This window comes from Bos grunniens, chromosome 10, assembly GCF_055505025.1.
Source record: "Bos grunniens cultivar Pamir isolate PY7600 chromosome 10, Bosgru_T2T1.0, whole genome shotgun sequence".
Taxonomy (NCBI): Eukaryota; Metazoa; Chordata; class Mammalia; order Artiodactyla; family Bovidae; genus Bos; species Bos grunniens.
Window position 1 is genome coordinate 31,318,017 of NC_141174.1, and position 20,792 is coordinate 31,338,808.

General features: G+C 39.9%; 1 protein-coding gene across 3 annotated transcripts in view; it reads left to right on the forward strand.

Annotated features, from left to right (window-relative positions):
* Positions 1–6,085: 6,085 nt before the first annotated feature.
* Positions 6,086–20,792, forward strand: part of RTN1 (reticulon 1) — a 236,906-nt gene continuing 222,199 nt past the window's right edge. For 2 of the 3 annotated variants that reach the window (XM_086320438.1, XM_086320440.1), the window contains exon 1: positions 6,193–6,562. In XM_086320438.1, the coding sequence (XP_086176564.1) occupies positions 6,322–6,562 (241 nt within the window). In that variant the 5' untranslated portion in view covers positions 6,193–6,321. Of the gene's footprint in view, positions 6,563–20,792 lie in introns of all 3 variants that reach the window. The other variant, XM_086320437.1, reaches the window with a different exon arrangement.

Here is a 20,792-nt window from a genome sequence, read left to right on the forward strand (position 1 = left end):
GGGAAAAAATACCTGATTGGAAAAGAAAACATGGGGCACAAAAGGCAATTTACAAAATAAGAAAGTCAAATTATCCACAAGATATGTAAAAATTAACTCAAAGTGGACCAAAGACCAGATTATAAGACCTGGAACTATAAAACACTTAGAAAAAAAAACATAGCTGTAAAGTTTTTGACCTTGGTTTAGGCAATTGTTTCTTAGATATGACATCAAAATCACAAGTGACAAAAGATAAAATAGATGAATTGAACTTCATAAACAGTTTTTTCCTGCAAAGGACACCATCAAGAAAGTAAAAAAGACAATCCATAGAATGAAAGAAAAATATTTGCAAATCATATATCTAATAAAGGACTTTTATCCAGATATTTAAATAAGGTTTACAACTCAATATTAAAAGAAAAATAACCCAATTCTTAAATGGGCACAGGATCTGAATAGACATTTCTCCAAAGAACATATACAAGTGGCTGATAATCACATAAGAAGATGCTGAATACCATTAGCTATCAGGGAAATGCAAACTAAAGCCACAATGTGCTACTACTTACTTCACACCCACTAGGATGGCTGTAATAAAAAAGATAACAATTGCTGGCAAGGACGTGGAGAAATTGAAGCACTCAAACACTGATGATGAGATTTTTAAATGGGGCAGTTCATTTGGAAAACGTTATGACAGTTCCTCAAGTAATTAAACACAGAGTTCCCATAAGACCCAGCAATTCTAATGCTAGGTATGTACCAAGATAAAAGAAAGCATACCCACAAAAACTTGTACATAAATATTTATAGAAGAATTATTTATAATAATAAAAAAGTAGAAACAACCTAAATGTCTACCAACAGATGGATGGATGAACAAATTGTGTTATATCCATACAGTGGAGCATTATTCATCAATAAAAAGGAATGGAGTGGGGACTTCCCTGGTGGTGTAGTGGCTGAGACACCATGCTCTCAATGCAGGGGGCCTGGGTTTGATCCCTGGTCAGGGAACTAGATCCCACATCCCACTAAGAGTTCCCATGCAGTAACTAAGACTCGTTACAGTCAAAATAAATAAATAAAATTTTTTAAAAAAGGAATGGGGTACTGATATATGTTATAACGTGGATGGACTTTGAAAATCTTATGCTAAGGGAAAGAAGCCAGTCACAGAAGGGTATTATTCCATTTATATGAAGTGTCCTGAATGGGCGAACTTATGGAGTCAGAAAGTAGATGAGTGATTGCCAAGGACTGAACATGAGGTGATGGGGGTAGAGAGTGACTGCTAATGGGTAGGAGGGATTTTTTTTTTTTTTTAAGTGATGAAACTGTTTTAAAGTTGATTGTGGTGATGATTGCATAACCATATAAAGATACTTAAAATCATTGAAATATATACTTTAAATTGTACTGTATGCAAATTATATCTACAAAAATCTGTTATTTTAAAAAATACAAATTATCAAGAAGCACATGAAAAAACTTTAAATTCACTGGTCATTAAATTTAAAAAATCAGTTAGGAGATATATCTTATCAAATTTTGTAAATTAAAAGCATGTATGTGTGTGTATTAAATGAGCTCTGTTTGTAAACTTCAAAGAAACTATTCAAACAGAATTTACCTTTATCATGTATATATTTGCTTCTCAAGCTCAGAATGTTTAAAAGATGCTTTGTGAGTCCAAAGTATGGAGATTTCTAGTTACATATCTCCCAATTCATGTTTTTGCCCAAAGAAATTAAAGTCTTTGCACTTTTACTCACATGTGCAAATTAAATAAGAAAAAGGAAACTGGGTTCAGTGAAAAGTAATCAACTCTCTTTTTCCCACCCCTACTGGAGAACATTAGAAGCTAAGTAACAGCAGCCACTCCCCATGGACAGGAGCCTGGTGTGTTTCCAATGTGCTGTGTGACATTTGTGAATGCTATGGTGGTCTTCTGGTGAAAACACAGCTGTCTCGGGCACCAGCCTGTAGCCTCTATAAAATAGTTTCAATATAAACATTCTTTTATCGCAGTAGGAATTGGAGAACTCTTCCTTATCAAATTCAAGAGCTTTTAGACATTGAGGAAGAGTGAAAACCATGTTGCAAATGAATGGAATGCTCCACAGACAAATTAAGCCTTGAAGCAACCCCAGACATCATGATTTCAGAAATCTGAGGCTCTAGTGTGAGTCTCATCTTGAGCCAAATACTTATCTTACTAAGTCGATGGGAGTGTTTCCACAGTTGCAGAATCTCTCCTAAAAAGATTCCAAAGTAGAGCCTTGGCTTGGGTGCTAACAGCTTTAAAATTAATCAGAGAAGGCAAATACTTGGCATATGCTGCCTTCACTTGCCTGAGTGTAACTATTGCTGACTTTTCTAGACACTCTATTTCACTGACTGTGAATGTGATCTAAGACTCTTTCTCAACACAGTGCCGCAAGCATTCATTACCAATCTATCAATAAGTTCTATTTGCCATTCCTGATGTAAAAAGGCAAATTGAAATATGTGTACGTGCCTACATGTGTGTGTTTTACACAACTACTTAGAAGAACCTTTGAAGTATATTTATCTTCATGTAAGGTTTGCCTTTCAGAATATAGAAACTACTAGTAGAAAGAGATCAATAGTCATTCAATATCATTCTTTATCTAATTTGCTTTGAATGCCTCAAGTGGTTACTGTTGACTCTCTGGTCTTTACAAATATAAATACCCAGGCAGAGCTCTAACCATTATAAGCCATTTTCTAAAAATAATTTGGCATGTGCAATTATATCTTAATAACATGCATTACCTATGTCTACTCATTTACTGCTCCCCCAACTGCAGATGGTGACTGCAGCCATGAAATTAAAAGACGCTTACTCCTTGGAAGGAAAGTTATGACCAACCTAGATAGCATATTCAAAAGCAGAGACATTACTTTGCCAACAAAGGTCCGGCTAGTCAAGGCTATGGTTTTTCCTGTGGTCATGTATGGATGTGAGAGTTGGACTGTGAAGAAGGCTGAGCGCCAAAGAATTGATGCTTTTGAACTGTGGTGTTGGAGAAGCCTCTTGAGAGTCCCTTGGACTGCAAGGAGATCCAACCAGTCCATCCTAAAGGAGATCAGTCCTGAATATTCACTGGAAGGACTGATGCTTAAGCTGAAACTCCAGTACTTTGGCCACCTCATGCGAAGAGTTGACTCATTGGAAAAGACTGATGCAGGGAGGGATTGGGGGCAGGAGGAGAAGGGGACAACAGAGGATGAGATGGCTGGATGGCATTACTGACTTGATGGACGAGAGTCTGAGTGAACTCCGGGAGTTGGTGATGGACAAGGAGGCCTGGCGTGCTGTGATTCATGGGGTCGCAAAGAGTCAGACACGACTCAGTGACTGAACTGAACTGAAACCCTTTGTACAAGGTGCTATTAAAATATCCAGATTATAGTTGAGGAAACTTAGGTACAGAACAATTAAATTTCATTTTGAGGCTGGAAAGGACTTCATTTGGTTGAAGTGTTACTTGTGATGCTCTTTCTGCATATCCCCACACTCCTTTCCCCATGATATAAGCTTTGGTCTAAGTTAAGAAGCTAGTGTTAAATGCTCTTCACCAGATTCCTTCTTTTGAAACAGTGAACAAAACTTCTCTTCCGAAAAACAATAGCTTAAGACAAAACCTGACAGTTCTTTTGTCTCAACTTTCCTTGCTCTGAATCCTTTAAAAGTGCCAACTCCATTTTCGTCTCAAAAGCATTTTAGAAAAACTCATAACTTGAAGCAACTCTGCAAGCCCTGGAATCCCATTGTTGCCTATGTGTTATGGCCATACATCTTCAAATGAGTCAAGCTTTGTTAGTTCACAGGGGTGCAAATGTAAAATAAATGAAACTGATAGACATTGGTAATTTCAAATCATAGTGTAAACTTGCAAATTTCCTCACCCAAATAGATAATTATTTGTCATCCAGAAGTAGAATGTAATGAATAAAGATAGTTGTGAAAATTGCTAAAACTAAACATTGTGAACACCTCTTTTCAGCAGAGCAAAGTAGAATAATTTATCAAAGCAGAATTTCAATTAAATGGTAAATGGAAATGAAATTTTTCAATCAAAATGGATAATTTCAATTTTCTCTAACAATTAGAATCTGAATATACTTTGGCTATTTCTTCCACACATTCTCAATTAGAGTATTGATCAGTATCTGATGAAATATGAAAAAGATTTGGAATCATATCCCCAAACTCCTTATCAATTTAGTTATAAGGAAGTTGTGAGGCTTGCATAGTTTCTTCAGTTTTTTTTAAGTGATGACTCATTAATGTTTGTCAGAGGAACAAAATAACATTCTCCATATAACTCTGTATGTAATTCACTTACCATAAAATTCTCAAATATTCAGTACTTATTGATAACCACTTGATATTAAATCATTAGTTTTCTATATTTTTGGCATGTTGTCAATAATGAAATTGTGAGAAATTTCCATCTGGTATTTCTGATGTTCTAAACAATAGATTTGGGGAAAAAAACTCACAAATGTCTTCTGATTATGTGAAAGGATTAATCTTCATGGAAAGACAGCAGTGTAATAACTTTTCACCTTAAAGATTTCTTAAACAGGCTCATTTTTTCCCCACAAAAAGATTTGGAAAACCCTGATGGTTCAGGATAACCAATTTTTTTTTTGTTTGTTATTGTTGAAGGGGGTAACTTTAAAAAATAGCTTTATTGAGGTAAAATTGACAAACACTGAATCACACATATTTATAGTAAGTGAACTTATGAATTTTGACATATGTACACATCTGTGAAGCTATTACCACAATCAAGCCAATGGACACGTCTATCATAAGTTTTGAAGATAACAATAATGTAAAATATTGGTGATCATCACATCCCCAGGGGTATCTGGCCTTAGAAGGCCATGTATATTCTCTATTGAGTGAACACATTTTCTCTTAATTAGTCACTGAATAGAACAAGGTTGGGCAGAATTCAGGCTTTTAACTTTCAGCATCTTTGAGGAGTATCTGCATGGTGCTGAAGTTGGCCTTGGAATACATGAAAATTGACATATATGAAATCAGCATGTCTATGGTGGCTTAGCAGTTCCACAAGCCTCATGGAAGCTTGCCCCATGCCCGACCTTTTCTAGAGAAGGAGCAGTGCATGGGCTTATTCCTCCACCCTGTGCGTTATTATTTTTTCCAACCACATCATTTCATAGACAGTTTAGGAACCAATAAAGCACAAGTCTTGTTTGAAAAGATGTATCTAAATATAGGAATAATACATTATAAGCCAAGTCACTTCCTTTCTCTGAGTTTCTGTTTATCTGTCAGGTATCTTCCATCTTATCAGAGAGCTGTAAAGGAAAATGGGGGCGAGGGAAGCAGCAGCAAGCTTCCTGGAATGTCCAACTTCTCAAAGAAAGCAGACTGCACAGACAGCTTATAATCTGTATGGCTTTGGCTCAGGGTTTCTGCAAGGAAACATAAGTTGTTTTTGTCCTGCTCATTGCTATCTTATTCGCCCTCAGTGCTGGTAGTAATGAAGTCTGGTAAGCTTTTTTTCGGAAGCTATCCTGATAGCTCTTTCCTGTACTCCACTATTTTTGGTTCTGTTTTGGAAATAGTTTAAGGATGCAACATTTAACCCCAGCGTTGCAGATTCACTCGTCTCCCATCTGTCAACCCTCACTTCCACCCCTCCCCGCCAAGACCAGTCCCCATCCACAGATGATACTGGTCACCCTCAGAACTGTGGCCTTGATGGCTCCAGTTTCCTTTGACTCGGGTCCCAGGACACCAGTCCGGGTTTAACTTTATGAGTTGGGTGGGCAGCTTGCCTAATCAGTCACGTTTCAGCTAGGGGCTGCTTCTACCTGCTCATCCTCTCTGGTTCCTCCCCACCTGAGAGGAAGATTCAAGTGGATTTGGCACATCTCCTAAATCGAGGCCTGCCATTAGCAGGCCGGGGGCTGACGTGTGCAAAGGAAGACTCGGACCTAGCAGGCCTTTTTCACCTGCGTAATAACAGGCTTGGGAGTAGCCAGGCGGCCGTGGCGGCGGCGCCAGGAGTAGGAGGAGGAGCGCGGGCAGAGGCCGCCGCGGGGCCGGGAGGAAGAGGAGGGGGAGGAGGAGGAGGAGCTGAAGCGCCGAGAGCGGTAGGCAGCAGCTCGGCCGGAGTTGCAGCAGCAGCGGCGGCGCTCACACCGCAGCCTCCCCAAGCCCCGAGTCCCGGCGGGGGCAGCAGCAGCGAGCGCCCGCCCGCCCACCCAGTCACTGCACCTCGGCCCCGCCAAGCCGCTGTCGCCGCGCCCGGGGAACTGCCAGCCATGGCCGCGCCGCCGGATCCCCGAGACGAGCTGCTGCCGCTGGCCGGCCCCGGGTCCCAGTGGCTCGGGGACCGGGGGGAGGGGGAGGACGAAGCGGTGACGCCGAAAGGAGCCAAGCCCGAGACGCTGGCGGGGGAGCCGGGACCGGGGTTGGGCGCCGGGGTCGCCGAAGCTGCGCCGCGGGAACTGGGCTCGGGCCCCGCCCGGCCGCCGCCCGTTGCCATGGAAACTGCATCCACAGGTAAGGCGGGCGGGCGCCTCTGCCCCGCAAATGGCGTCAGGAACTCGGGTCCCCTAGCCGGCCCCCTTCTCTGCAACTCACCTAGGAACCTACTTTGCGTTCTCTATCTTCAGTACCAACCTTAATCCGTCCCCGCCCCTCCTCCTTTCGCCACAGGCGCCTGTAAATATTAAATGACTGGTAGGAACAGAAATTTTATTTTTTTCCAAAGGCTCAGAAGAAAACAAAATGCTATTGATCCTTTTATTTCGTTATGATTATTTTTCTGGCTTTCAAAGTTGTCCTCAGAGGCAAACCGCAGCATCCTAGCTGCTGGCGCGCCTGTGTACAAGTTTCTTCTTTGGGACTGGGGGCTGCAGGGCCCGCTTGACCAGTTGGGACGATTTAGGGGGCGGGGGGCATGTTTGCCTGCAGGGCTCGCGCCCGCGACAGGGGAAGCTGACGACAAAGCGACCGGCAGGCCCGCTGCCCCTAGACCCGGCTCAATTTAGGGCAGAGATGTGACTTTAACTCTCCCTTTCCTTAACCTCCGAGAGTCGCCACACCCTACTTCCTCCCATTTCTCTTCCCTTCCTCTAGCTCACCGCACACTAAACTGAAACGCCTTAGGTGTGTTTAATTCCGGAGGGACTGCGAAGCCAGAAGGTTGGGAGTTGTGGCAGTCCCCCTCCCAGAATCCTTCTTTTTCAGCTCCCCGAAGCTCCCACCTCGAAGGGAGCTTTGGAACTTGGAACCCTAATTTAGAGCGGCCGCTGGCTGCAGGCTAGAGATTGTTGAGTGACGGTGGGTGTAGCTAGGAGGCACAGTTTGCCAGCAGTCTGAACCAGCGAGGGCGTTAGGAAATTGCCCTGGGTTTGTCCTCCCTCCACTTGACTTCACCTTCTGAACTGGATCCCATCGGAGACCTGAGATCATGAAGCATCCTGCCCAAAGGATGCCTGAAACGAGCTTTGGAGTGGGACTGCCGACTTAGGAACTCCGTGTTTTCGAGGAGCGGGGAGGGCGGGGGGAGGGTGCTGTGTTGTGTAGTTCTCCGAGAAAGCTTTGCCGGGTGGAATGAGAGTTGTGTAGTTTTGGAGATGTAGCTCTTGAAGGCCGAGTGCTAGGTGATCCTGGGGGAACGGAATGGGGGCGGGACTGGCATGCTTGTTCTTGGCAGCTGATTTAGGGGAACCCTTTTCTTAAGCCACTGCCTCTCTTAAGGGTCACATGGAGTGCTTTAGGTAGTCTTGATTATGCTTTATACTAAAGATTTGAGCTGAGGAAAGGAGGTTTAGGGAATGTTTTGAATAAAACATTCTGAAGGGAAGAGAAAAAGACCATATACAAACAAAAAAGAAAAAAGACAGACTCAAAAGCAAAAAACCCCGTTTGTCCAGTATTAGTTATTATATGGGGGAGGGGAAGATTTCCGACTAAGATCTCAACTTAATCTAAATGAAAACAAAACTTTGTAATTGCAAAAGAAGATGGCAAAAGCTAATAGAAAAAGGAAGGTACTTTTTGGTTGATTTACCATCAGCATTCTGGGTTGAGAGTAGCTTCTAGTACAGAACCTTTATCCACCGTCATCAAAATAAATCATTTATAAACATTGCCCACCTCTCATTGGTGTTATCAGGGTCAGGTGAACTAAGGAAAGGAAACTTAGCTTCCTCTCAATAACATACTATCCACTAAAATAGTTGCTGTATATAAAATGCTTAGAACAATTGTGACAAAGTAGGCATTTGCAATTTTTAACATTATTACTATTATTTTAGAAATAGTTTGTTAGATATACTAGGGATTTCCTATCCTAGGCAACAAATGTATTAGTAAAATTAAACATAGTGCTGAGTTTGGATGGGAAAAGAATGAAGGGAGGGGGACGAAGCATAAGTGCAATTTATACAGAAAATTTAAAGTTTATTATTGCTGCTTGAAGGAATTTGTCATATATTTATTGGTTATTTAGTGTTTTCAGTTTGCATTCAGTATTCAGTATGGACTGTTATAAGAGGCCTAGATGCCAAAAATGATATCTAAATAAATTACTAGATCTTGAAAAAAATTAAACAAAATCTGGGCCGGCTTCCTTATCTGTTATTTTAACAGCTCTATTGCAATAAGTAAAGTTAGCAGGTGCATCCTCAACTTAATCAGGGACAAAATCCAGGGGAAGCCTATTAAGCTCATAATTTTACTTTTTTAAAAGAATGATGCTCTTTTGGACTCAAATCAAACTAAGAAGTAACTTAGAGGTTGAGTGTGATACATTGTAAACAAATTATGTTTCTTTTTCAAATGGAATTCTAAAATGTAAGACAGACATTGATGTTTTAAAACTTTTTTTCTCTGAAAAAACCACTAATCGTGCCATCTGGACAGAAATTCTGTGATTCATTTTTATACATTGATGGTAATTAAAGTTTTTGAAGAAACATTTCTAAAAATATTTCTCTGTGATGTCCTGGAATGAATATATGTTTAAATATCATTAGCATTGCACGATAAAACTCCATCAGTACTGTATTTCCAGGTATTCTCATTGCTTCTGTCCCTTTAGTGGGATGAAAATGTTCTCAACAAAAAGTAACACCTTATTCTAAGGCTACAATTTTTCATGTCTAAAATTGATAATGGGCATATGATATGTCTGTTGCCAAGGGAACATTTAATGCACCATGTGTAGGCTACAACATGTGAGGTTGTTAATCATGAATCAGTGCCATCATCTAGTAACGTTATACAAAGGGTGTTAAGAGCAACTGTTTTGTTTTTTCATGATTAGTTATTTTATTCCTGAAAACTATTCAAAAGGAGCATACAATAACACAAGGATAGAAGAATGGCCCTTTGTTTAAAGGAAGAATTTAAAATAGAAAATTTGAACAAAATGCAATGGTAAGATGTTAATTCATTGGCTACTTTAGAAATTAACTCATTGACTGATTCATGCATGGAAGGCAAAATGAATAAGAGAATTGAGAATGGCCTGGAGAAATCAGCCCAGTGTGATGATTTGCTTTAGTGATATTGACCTCTAGATAATTTACCTTAAATTTCTAGATGATTGCTGAGTTAGGGGTGACAGGGAGAGAGAAAGAGAGAGGGAGGGAGGAAGAGGGACAGAGAAAGAGAAATTCTCCTAATTTACTTGGACCACAGTACTCATAATTTTCAAATGCTGAATATGATACTCCATTGGAAAAACTATTCTTAATCTATCATGATTTAAATACCTTTCAGAAATGTTTATATATGCTGTATTTATTCTGTTTAATATCATAAATTGTACCACACATATTACCAATCATATTTTAAAATCCACATAGAGGCTAGATTGACTCTTTTCTTGTGGATATGTTTGATAGATGTGTAAGTATTTTTTATTTGGAGTCATTTCCAGCAATCCTCTTCAGAAGGTATAGATTTTAATCTTCTGTTTTCTTTCATCTTTTAAGAAAACTGCAATTCTGTTGAAATGGGAAGGAACATTGCACTTACTTTTACAGTATTTTACAGAACCTTTAAGAAAATAAGAGTTTCTAACGCAATTTATTTCTCTGGGCATAGACTCTGAATATAATCAATGACATTTCTGGCAGTAACTACTGTGCATGTCTTTCATATTGGGAATTCAAATTGGTTAAATTAAAATGTAGAATCACATATACTAAAAATACATTGATAAATAAACTTTATCAGAGCTTTCAGCATAACTTCCTCTTCATGAACTCACTGTTCCAGAAACCCCATCCTTATCATTGTCCACAAATACAGCATAAACCTTCCTGCTCCCATCTCTTTTTTTTAGGCTGTTCATCTACTTCTGACTTTGAGGATTTGGAAAAGAGTGGATTATTTTGTTCACTATACTGTCTATCTTGCATAGCCTGGATTATGGAAAGTGTTTATTATCTATAAAATGAGAGACCATTGTGATTCAACTCAATTTAGTAAACATTTCCTGAATGCCTCCTTTGTGTAAGGATCTGTACTGAACACAAGTTGTGGTTTCCTAGAACGTGTGCATCTTTCTACTTCACATTAGTATTTAGTTTAAAAAGGTTTGTTTTTTTTTTTTTTTTAGTTTCCTTATTCCCAAGTCACTGGTGGAAGCTTCTTTAGAAGGGTATTAAAACAATCTAACCACACTGGCACACAGGCGTGAGTTACTTCTCTGAGGTCGACACTGAATAAATAAATACTAGCATAGGTTGCCCAAAGTGCACAGCTGGGGGAAAATAAAATCCATCGATCTACCTAACTGTCTAGCTAATTCTGTCTTTATGGAAATAGCTGGCTGAATAGTACTCAAAGATCCTTGTATTAGTTGGTTGTGCTTTTATTTTAAAGTTAAAGAAAATTATTTCAGTGGTGACTAAGGAAGATTTGGAAAAGGCACTATAAAATATAGACAGCAGTGAAAATAAAAGACCTATTTCAAGAGACTAATATATCACATAGGAATACTCTCTGTGAAAGAACATAGTTGAAAGATGTAAGACAACCGACTTTTATTTAAGTAATATTGGGGGACAAAAAGAACAATGAGAAGAACATGAACCGGAGAGGCTCACTGCTTGTGGAAGATGCTCTCGTGAGTAATGAAAAAAGGAGAGGGAAGAGTTTCTCAATTCATATTTAAGCTATGTTATTTAAAATGGATAGTGATCACGTTGAAATGTATACAAATACTGAACCACTATGTTATGTAACAGGAACTAACATAGTGTTGTAGGTCAGTAATACTTCGTAAACAAACAAACCCATAGAAAAAGAGATCAGATTTGCAGTTGTCAGAGGCTTGGTGGGTGGAGGGAGAACTGGATGAAGGCACTCAAAAGGTACACACTTCCAATTGAGATAAGTAAGTACTCAGGATGTAGCGTACAACATGGCAGGTATAATTAACAGTGCTGTATGTTATATATCAAAGTTGTTAAGAGAGTTAATCCTTTAATCTTGTGTCTGTGTGAGATAATGGAAGTTCACTATAAGTTATTGAGGTGATCATTTAAAAATAAAGAATTAAACTGGGTATGAGTGAGTGAAAGTCACTCAGTCATATCTGACTCTTTGCGACCCCATGCATTATACAGTCCATGGAATTGTCTAGGCCAGAATACTGGAGTGGGTAGCCTTTCTCTTCTCCAGGGGATCTTCCCAACCCAGGGATCGAACCCAGGTCTCCCACATTACGGGCTGAGCCACAAGGGAAAACCATTAAAGTGGGTTAGAATTCTTAAGTCGGACAATAGAAAACGTACAGAAAGACCAGAAGCCCAGGATAAGTAAACAGCAAGTAAAATCCTGTACCATTACTCCAGTAAGCTTGGCTCTTCTGAGCTGACTACTTTGCGTGTGGTATAGAATGAATGCAGTGAGCAGTTTTAATGTCATTCTAGTGTCTCTTGAGAATAAGACTAATTTTAGAAAAGCTGAAGTGGGGAATGATTTTAAAAAATGAGAAAATGATAGATATTAAAAACTTACTAAGCCAATATATTTGTTGCTGAGTGCTTGTAGATCTAAGAATGCATTATTATGCCAAATATTTTTATAAGCACTTAGAAAATAATAAACATGCTGAATTTTGAAATTTAGCATGTTTATTAATCATGAAAATAAACATGAACATTGCCAGGAATATCCATTGATTCACTAAAAAAATAATGCCTATAAAACATTATTTCTATTTTTCATATTCTGAATCACCAATATATGCACGGCATGTACTATGCCCAGGAACTTTAGAAGTACCCAGCTTACTTTAGAAAGCACACTGTTTATCAAAAAAACAAACAACCCAATCAAAAAAATAGGCAGAATACCTAAATAGACATTTCTCCGAAGAAGACATACAGATGACCAACAAATACATGATAAGATGCTCAGCATCACTAATTATTAGAGAAATGCAAATCAAAACTCCAACAAATACGTGATAAGATGCTCAACATCATTAATTATTAGAGAAATGCAAATCAAAACTACAATGTGGTATCATCTCACCCCCATCAAAATGGCCATCATTAAACAATCCACAAGCAATAAATGCTAAAGAGAGAGTAGAGAAAAGAGAACCCTTTGGCACTGTTAACAGGAATGTAAACTGATACAGCCACTAAGGAGAACAGTATGGTGGTTCCTTAAAAAATTAAAAATAGAACTTACCATATGACCTAGCAATCTCACTACTAGGCGTATACCCAGAGAAAACTGTAATTCAAAAAGAACATGCACCCCAACGTTTATTGCAGCATTATTTACAATAGCCAGGACATGGAAGCAACCTAAATGTCTATCAACTGAGGAATAGATAAAGAAGATATGGCATATATATAGAATGGAGTATTACTCAGCCACAAAATGATTAAAATTGGATCATTTGTAGAGACCTGGACGGACCTAGAGACTGTCTTACAGAGTAAAGTAAGTCAGAAAAACAAATGTCATATATTAATGCATATATATGGAATCTAGAAAAATGGTATAGATGGTCTTACCTGCAAAACAGAAATAGAGACACAGAGGTAGAGAACAAACATGGACACCAAGAGGGAAAAGGAGGGGAGTGGGGTGAATTGAGAGATTAGGGTTGACATATATACACTATTGATACTGTATATAAAAGAGATAACTAATGAGAACCTACTGTATACCTCAGAGAACTCTATTCAGTGCTCTGTAATGACCTAAATGGAAAGGAAATCCAAAAAAGAGGGGATATATGTATACGTATAGCTGATTCACTTTGCTGTACAGTAGAACCCAACACAACATTGTAAAGCAACTATACACCAGTAAAAATTAATTGAAAAGAAAGAAAACATGCTGTTTAATTTTGCAAATGGCACAAAGTTTCAAAAGATTGTTGATATGGTAGAGGATATCACTGCTATTTAAAAAATCTTGATTTTAATGTTAACTCAAAAGTGAATTCTTTTCACTAAAATAATTTTTTACTCTAATTTAAAAAATTCCTTTTTGGAATAGGAAGCATATGCATGTGATATTAAATTTTAACTGAGTAAAGTAAGACAGAAAAGGAGATATAGTGTATGACATCCCTTACATGTGAAATCTAAAAAGAAGTGATATGAATGAGCTTACAAGACAGAGACTCACAGGCTTAGAGAATGGACTTATGGTTGCTGAGGGGGTGGGGAAGGATGGGGAAGGAATAGTTAGGGAGTTTGGGATGGACATGTACATACTGCTATATTTAAAATGGATAACCAACAAGTATTATATAGCACATGGAACTCTGCTCAATGTTATGTGGAAGCTTGGATAGGAGAGGTGTTTGGGGGAGAATGGATACACGTGTGTGTTGGCTGAATCCCTTTGCTGTTCACTTGAAACTATCACAACATAGTTTGATAATTGTCTCTACTCCAATACAAAATAAAAAGCTTTTAAAAAAATAAAATTTAAAAGGCGCAAAAGGGTATACAGAGAAAAAGAAGTCTTCTTCACACTCAGTCTTCCAACCAGCCCTTGTTCCTCTTCAGCAACAACCATTGTTATCAAATTCAGCAAGGGAGCACTGTTAATTCATTCATTATTACACTATTATCAATTGAACTTCTGCTATATTCCATGCATTGTTCTAAGCACTAAGTATATGGTACAGAAAGGGACAAATGAAAGTCTATTTCCAATAAATTGTGTGTGTGTGTGTGTGTGTAAGAAGGAAAGGAGAGAAGAGGGAAAGGAGACAGAGAACAAAAAATATAGTCAAGGTATGATAAGTCCTGTGTGTGTGTGTGTGTGTGTGTGTGTGTGTGTGCGCACGCGTGCACACTCAGTCAGTTGTGTCCGACTCTTTGCCACTCCATGGACTGTAGCTTGCTAGGCTCCTCTGTCCATGGACTTTTCCAGGCAAGAATACTGGAGTGGGTTGCCATTCCCTTCTCCAGGGGATCTTCCCGACCCAGGGGTTGAACCCTGGTCTCCCGCATTGCAGGCAGATTCTTTACCACCTGAGCCAGTGATGTAGAGGGAGAATTAAATAAGGTAGACAGTGGAGTTAGCAGATGCATGCAAGGCAGTGAGATTACTGATTGATCTTAGAATCTGGGGAGGAGGAATGAGGACAGAGGACGATGAAGCACAGAGAAAAGATGATATGAGCAGTGTGCTATTTGATATGGAGATTAAGGAGGGAGTACAGTTATTGAGGAGATTGGAAGACCAGGATGGAGTAGAGGACAAGGTCATCAGAAGATTGGGTTCCAGAAGAATGGCAGGCTGGGAGTGGAATGATCACCTACGTGATTACTGAAATTGCGAAGAACCATGGCAGAGATTGTAGAGTACAGTGAACCAGTGCTGTTGTGTTTAGGAAAGAACATAGTGTCTTGGGCTTCAAAGTTACATAATTTTAGAGATGAGGGAAGAAGAATAGCCTGTAAAATCATAAATATAAATTTCTGACTATGGGTTCTACAAATTCTGCTTAATTTGTTCAGAGTGTATGAGATGCAACCTAAAATAGTTCATTGTGAGGGATGGAAACTTTGAGGACTGTAATTAACTAAATATGAGCTAGTGGTATGGTGAAATTACTAAAATATCTTATGTAATTTGAGGTAATATTAATAGAAAGTCTTGGGTACACATTATATGAGGTAGTAGTTCTCCTGGATTCTGTCCTAGGCAGGTCAAATATGGAGTGTTATACTAAGTGATGGGTGCCATGGTTTATAGAAACTGTAGTATGGTGAGAGAAAGGTGACTAAATTGGTGTGGCTTCTGGGGGAAAAAATTGCTGTTTGAGAAATGATTGAAAAAATTAAGAATTTTTAGCCAGAATAAGAGAATGAAAGGAGATATGAGTGTTAAATTCAAACACTAGAAGAAATCTTATGAAGCAAATAAAGACTTGACTGAGGTGATACTACAAGGCAGAATTGGGACTAGCAGGTAAATCAGAGAAACACATTTCAACTTAATGAAGGAGAAAGTTCTGATAATTAGAATTGCTCAGAAAAAGAGATGGATTACCTCTCAGTTACTGATATTTAAGAACAAATGAGGTTGCTGTTTACTGGAGGAAACTTAGAATGGAAAGTGTTATACCAAGATCTTTATTCCTTCATAAGAGAAAGCAATACCCCTGACCTTACCTGTGATTGTTAAAGAAGGCATATTGCTTAAGAGTGAATAGCATACAAATGAAATCAGAAACAGTGCTTATTACAAAAACCACAGCTAACTTCAAATTGACTTCCTAAAAAATGTACTTTCCATGGAAGGCCACTCTTCTTTAGGGAATCTAGAAAAATGGTACTGATAAACCTATTTGTAAGGCAGGAATAGAGACACATAGACAACCAACTTGTGGACACAGTAGGGGAAGTAGAGGGTGTGACAAATTGAGAGAGTGGCACTGCCGTATATGCACTACCATGTGTGAATTAGCTGGTGGGAAGCTGCTGTGTAACACAGGAAGCTCAGCTTGGTGCTCTGTGATGACCCAGAGGAATGGGATGAAGACTGGGAGGCAAACTCAAGAGGGAGGGGAAGCATGTATACTCATGGCTGATTCGTGTTGTCATACAGTAGAAACTAACACAGCATTGTAAAGCAATTATCCTCCAATTTAAGAAAGAATTCTATAAAAAAATTCTTCTCTAATTCTCCGTTGTTGAGACAAGCTCCATAATGTAACATACTTGCCTCTTGAAAACAACACAGTTTTATATAATTAACAGTTATTACCTTAAATGCAAAACATGCTATCTGCAAGCATCTGTTTTATTCTTTTTTCCTGAACTGTACTTTTCATTTTTTACTACAGACTCTAATTCCATAAATATTTAATATATTCTAAAATGTTTGGGGAATTCATTAATTAATGTCTTATCACAAAAAGCATCATATGATTCTGTCCTTAGTCCTCTGTCTCACTACTGTACATTTATGCCAGATTATTCATGTAAAAGCGTATTTGCTAAGCTGCCTAATGACTTACATTTTTAGCTGGAACAGTTCTGCATTCTACCTTCCATGTCCAGTCCCCAAGTGGAATTTTTAATTCATCTACTACATGAGATTGTTATAAAACCAGTTATAGAACAAATTCTTGCTTCCTGAATATGGGGAATTTGTTGAATATCTCACATTCTTAAAAGTAGCTAGGATTTTGTTTTATGCATAGCAAGTCTTCATTTTTTTATAAACAAGTCTTCGGCAACCGAAAATGTGTATTCAAATGATTGCTGATCTAGTTGTCATGCATAAGAGTAAACAGCAATGTCCTATCTCCCTTTTGGCGTGGATTGTTCAATGAATCCCGAAAAATCAGTGCTTCTTAAAATGTGGTCTGTAGACTTCCTGCTTTCAAAATAACACAAAGTGATTCACAGACTTCACCTCGGGGAAACAAGCCTGCCAAATGCATGTCAAAACTTTAAGAAACACTGATATATTGACTCTCCTCTCCTTCTGACTTACTGGCTCAGCATTTTTCTAGGAGCTGTGGGGAATGGAGGAACATGAGCTATGTCTTCTCTATTCCTCCAAGCTTACTATCTAGATGGGAGATGTGACTAATCCACATAAAACAAAGGTAAACAACTCAAGCAAGAGTCAAGTCTGGTCCTTGGATGGATGCTACAAGCTATAAGCGCTGCAGGAATTTCATAATTTTATGAGTTACAGGGTACCTGGTGTCTTGAAAGAGGTAGAATGTGCCTTATGCCTAAAGGATGGATAGAATAGAAATAAGCAGAAGTGGCAGAAAGGCAGTTTTATGTGAGGGGAGAGACATGGGTGGTGACATAGAGATGAGCAATGACTAGGGTATCTTAACCTGCCTGTTTGGGTGCAGGGAGACAGATTCTGGAGGAGAGATGTTGAAGGCTATTCAGGACTTCAGACTCCTTTTATATGGATTCTGGGGCATTTGAAGGTTTATATTTGGGGGAAGTAATACATTCAGCCTTCTGTATCCTTTGGTTTCAGAAGGGCCGACTGTACTATAGCATATTATATAAGGGACTTGAGCATCCATGGATATTGATATCTGCACAGGGTCCTGGAACCAATTCCCAGTGAATACTGAGAAATGACTGTAGAAAGCTAGGTTAGGAAGATTAAATGTTATGCATAGATGATGAACTCAATGGGGGTGATCTAAAACCTGCACTTTTGCTGAAAGAAGGTTGACCAACAATGTCACTTTCGGAGCCTGGAATAAATAACCATGAGAATAAAGAGGAAGGTACCTGGAAAGAAAGAGGAGGAAAGTTGAGCACTTCATCAGAATATTCCATAGGACTTTGTGACTGACAGGACAAGGAGGATGAAGGGAGGAATGAATCAACTCTAAGGTTCTGTGCCTATGGCTGGGAGAATGACGGTGCTAAAGAGGGGTGGGAGGGGGAACTGGTCAGAGAGATGAGGATAATACATTCATTTTTGTCATATGGGGCTCAGAATGAAGAAAAGCCATTTGAACGGAAGTCTCCACTTGGCAATGTATATTAAGGAATGGATTTTGGAGATGATAACAGGATTGTAGATAACAGGGTTAGAAAATCGGAAGAGAAGCCATAGAATAATTTTGTTTTTGGAGATTGTGTAGGATGAGGGCTTCCCTGGTAGTTCAACTGGTAAAGATCCCATCTGCAATGCAGGAGACCTGGGTTCCATTCCTAGTTAGGAAGATTCCCTGGAGAAGGAAATGGCAACCCACTTCAGGATTCTCACCTGGACAATCCCATGGACAGAGAAGCCTGGTGGGCTGCAGTCCATGGGCTTGCAAAGAGGCGAATACGCCTGAGCGACTAAAGAACAAAGGGCCAAGAAGAGAACGTGTGCTCCTTGTCTCATACTAGCTGAGTGGCATTAAGGCTGCCTCAGCCTCAGGTTCTGTATATGTGGTCCTAGGTCTTCTAGAGTGCTTGGCAATCAGATGGTAATTACCCTCATTATTATAGTATCAAAGAAGCCAAGATGGCATGGTATAGAATGAGCCTTGACTGAGAAGACAGATTTGTCTTGGCTTTGGTCTCTACTATCATGTCAATGTGGGCAAATCTGCTTTATGTCTCAGTTTCTTCTATATAAAATGGACTTGATACCATTGTCCTGGCTACCTTCTGGTTGTGAAGATAAAATGAGATAACCTGAGGAAGTACATGCAAATTGCAAATTACCGGACATCTGAGGGGCTTCCCAGGTGGCGCTAGTTAAAGAACCCATCTGCCAATGCAGGAGGCATAAGAGATGCAGATTCGATCCCTGGTTCAGGAAGATCCCCTGGAGAAGGATAATGGCAACCCACTCCAGTATTCTTGCCTGGAGAATCCCATGGACAGAGCATGGCAGGCTACAGCCCATAGGGTGGCGAAGAGTTGGACACTACTGAAGTGACTTAGCACGCAGGCATACATCTGTAAGGAAGTACTAACAGGAAGCCTGATCAGTGCTGTCAGATGCAGGAGAGCAGTCTAGGAGAATAAAGATTGAGAAAAAATCATGTCACCTCAGCCCTAGGTGTTTTAATAGAAAATACTGCTGCACTTAGCTGAACCTCAGCCAAGTCTCAGTGGGGAATGGCAGGAGAGCGAGGAAGAACGGTGCTGGCCAGAAGTAGGTTCTGGCATCCACACTGGAAAACATTTCGGCTTCAAAGAGTGCACTTGGAATGGCGACCCACCCCATTCTTCATGTCCTAAAGAGTGAACTGTGCCTCGAGCAGGGCTGATACATGCCCGCGGGCGCCAGCTGAGTGGAGGATAGGAAGCTGGGTCTATTCTGAATCTCCTGCTCAGCGGAAGGGTAGTGAATGCAGGGAGCTACCCCAGGTATGCCTGGAGGCCTGGAAGGCTGCTTCTCTCACAGAGAGGCTATCACAGTGAAAGCCAGCCCCCGTACCTCACCCTCACCTCAGTCCCTGATGTTAAATTAATCGGCCCTGTGGGCAAGCGAAGGTACTTGCAGGCTAATCTTACAGCTCTATAGGTTTAAAAGTCTTCCGTAAATAGATGAACACTTCTGGAAAGATGGAGTAGACAGTTTTTCCTTATCCCTATTGCTAAGTACAGCCAAAAACTCTGGACATTATATATGTAGGATAAATATAAAAAGACTGTGTAGTGAAAGTAGCATTCTTGTAAGTCATTAACCTAGATGAAAACCCATCTGTACTAGAGCAAGAGAGAGAAGCTAGGTAAGGGGGATGGTAGCTAAAACTTGGAATGACAGAACTTGAGAAGGCAGAGGACCCTCAGCTAAAATAAACACTTAAAAAGTGGAAATTTGACAGGGATAGTTATAAAATCTTGTGGTAGGATTCTTGAACTATATGAATAGAATAGGAGGGTCATGGTGAAATTGCAACATATAAATAAAAAATAGAGGAGGTTTATTTAACCATAAGTTAACTCTCAGTTAGCGGGGCAAGCCAGCTTCCCCGCTAGGTGAAGAACTGTTAATCTTGTTAAATCAAGGTTAACCCAGAACCAGGAGCTGAGAGTTGACCATACCTGGGGCTGGGCGGAGTTCTGAATGTACTGAGAGCTCCAGAGCAGAGATGGTGGCAGAAACATGGACTCTGGTTGAAAGAACTGAGGATTTGCAGTCTGCACAAGAGAAGATAGGATGGGTTATGATCAGTTCAGTTCAGTTCAGTTCAGTCACTCAGTCGTGTCCAACTCTTTGTGACCCCATGAATCGCAGCACGCCAGGCCTCCCTGTCCATCACCAACTCCCGGAGTTCACTCAGACTCACATCCATCGAGTCAGTGATGCCATCCAGCCATCTCATCCTCTGTCATCCCCTTCTCCTCCTGCCCCCAATCCCTCCCAGCATCAGAGTCTTTTCCAATGAGTCAACTCTTCGCATCAGGTGGCCAAAGTACTGGAGTTTCAGCTTTAGCATCATTCCTTCCAAAGAAATCCCAGGGCTGATCTCCTTCAGAATGGACTGGTTGGATCTCCTTGCAGTCCAAGGGACTCTCAAGAGTCTTCTCCAACACCACAGTTCAAAAGCATCAATTCTTCGGCGCTCAGCTTTCTTCACAGTCCAACTCTCACATCCATACATGACCACTGGAAAAACCATAGCCTTGACTAGACGGACCTTTGTTGGCAAAGTAATGTCTCTGCTTTTGAATATGCTATCTAGGTTGGACATAACTTCTAAAAATACATAAAGAGTTGTCAAGTGGCATAGAGACTGGGTGTGTTCTATATGACTGGAGGATGGAGCTGTGGTCAACCAGAAGTT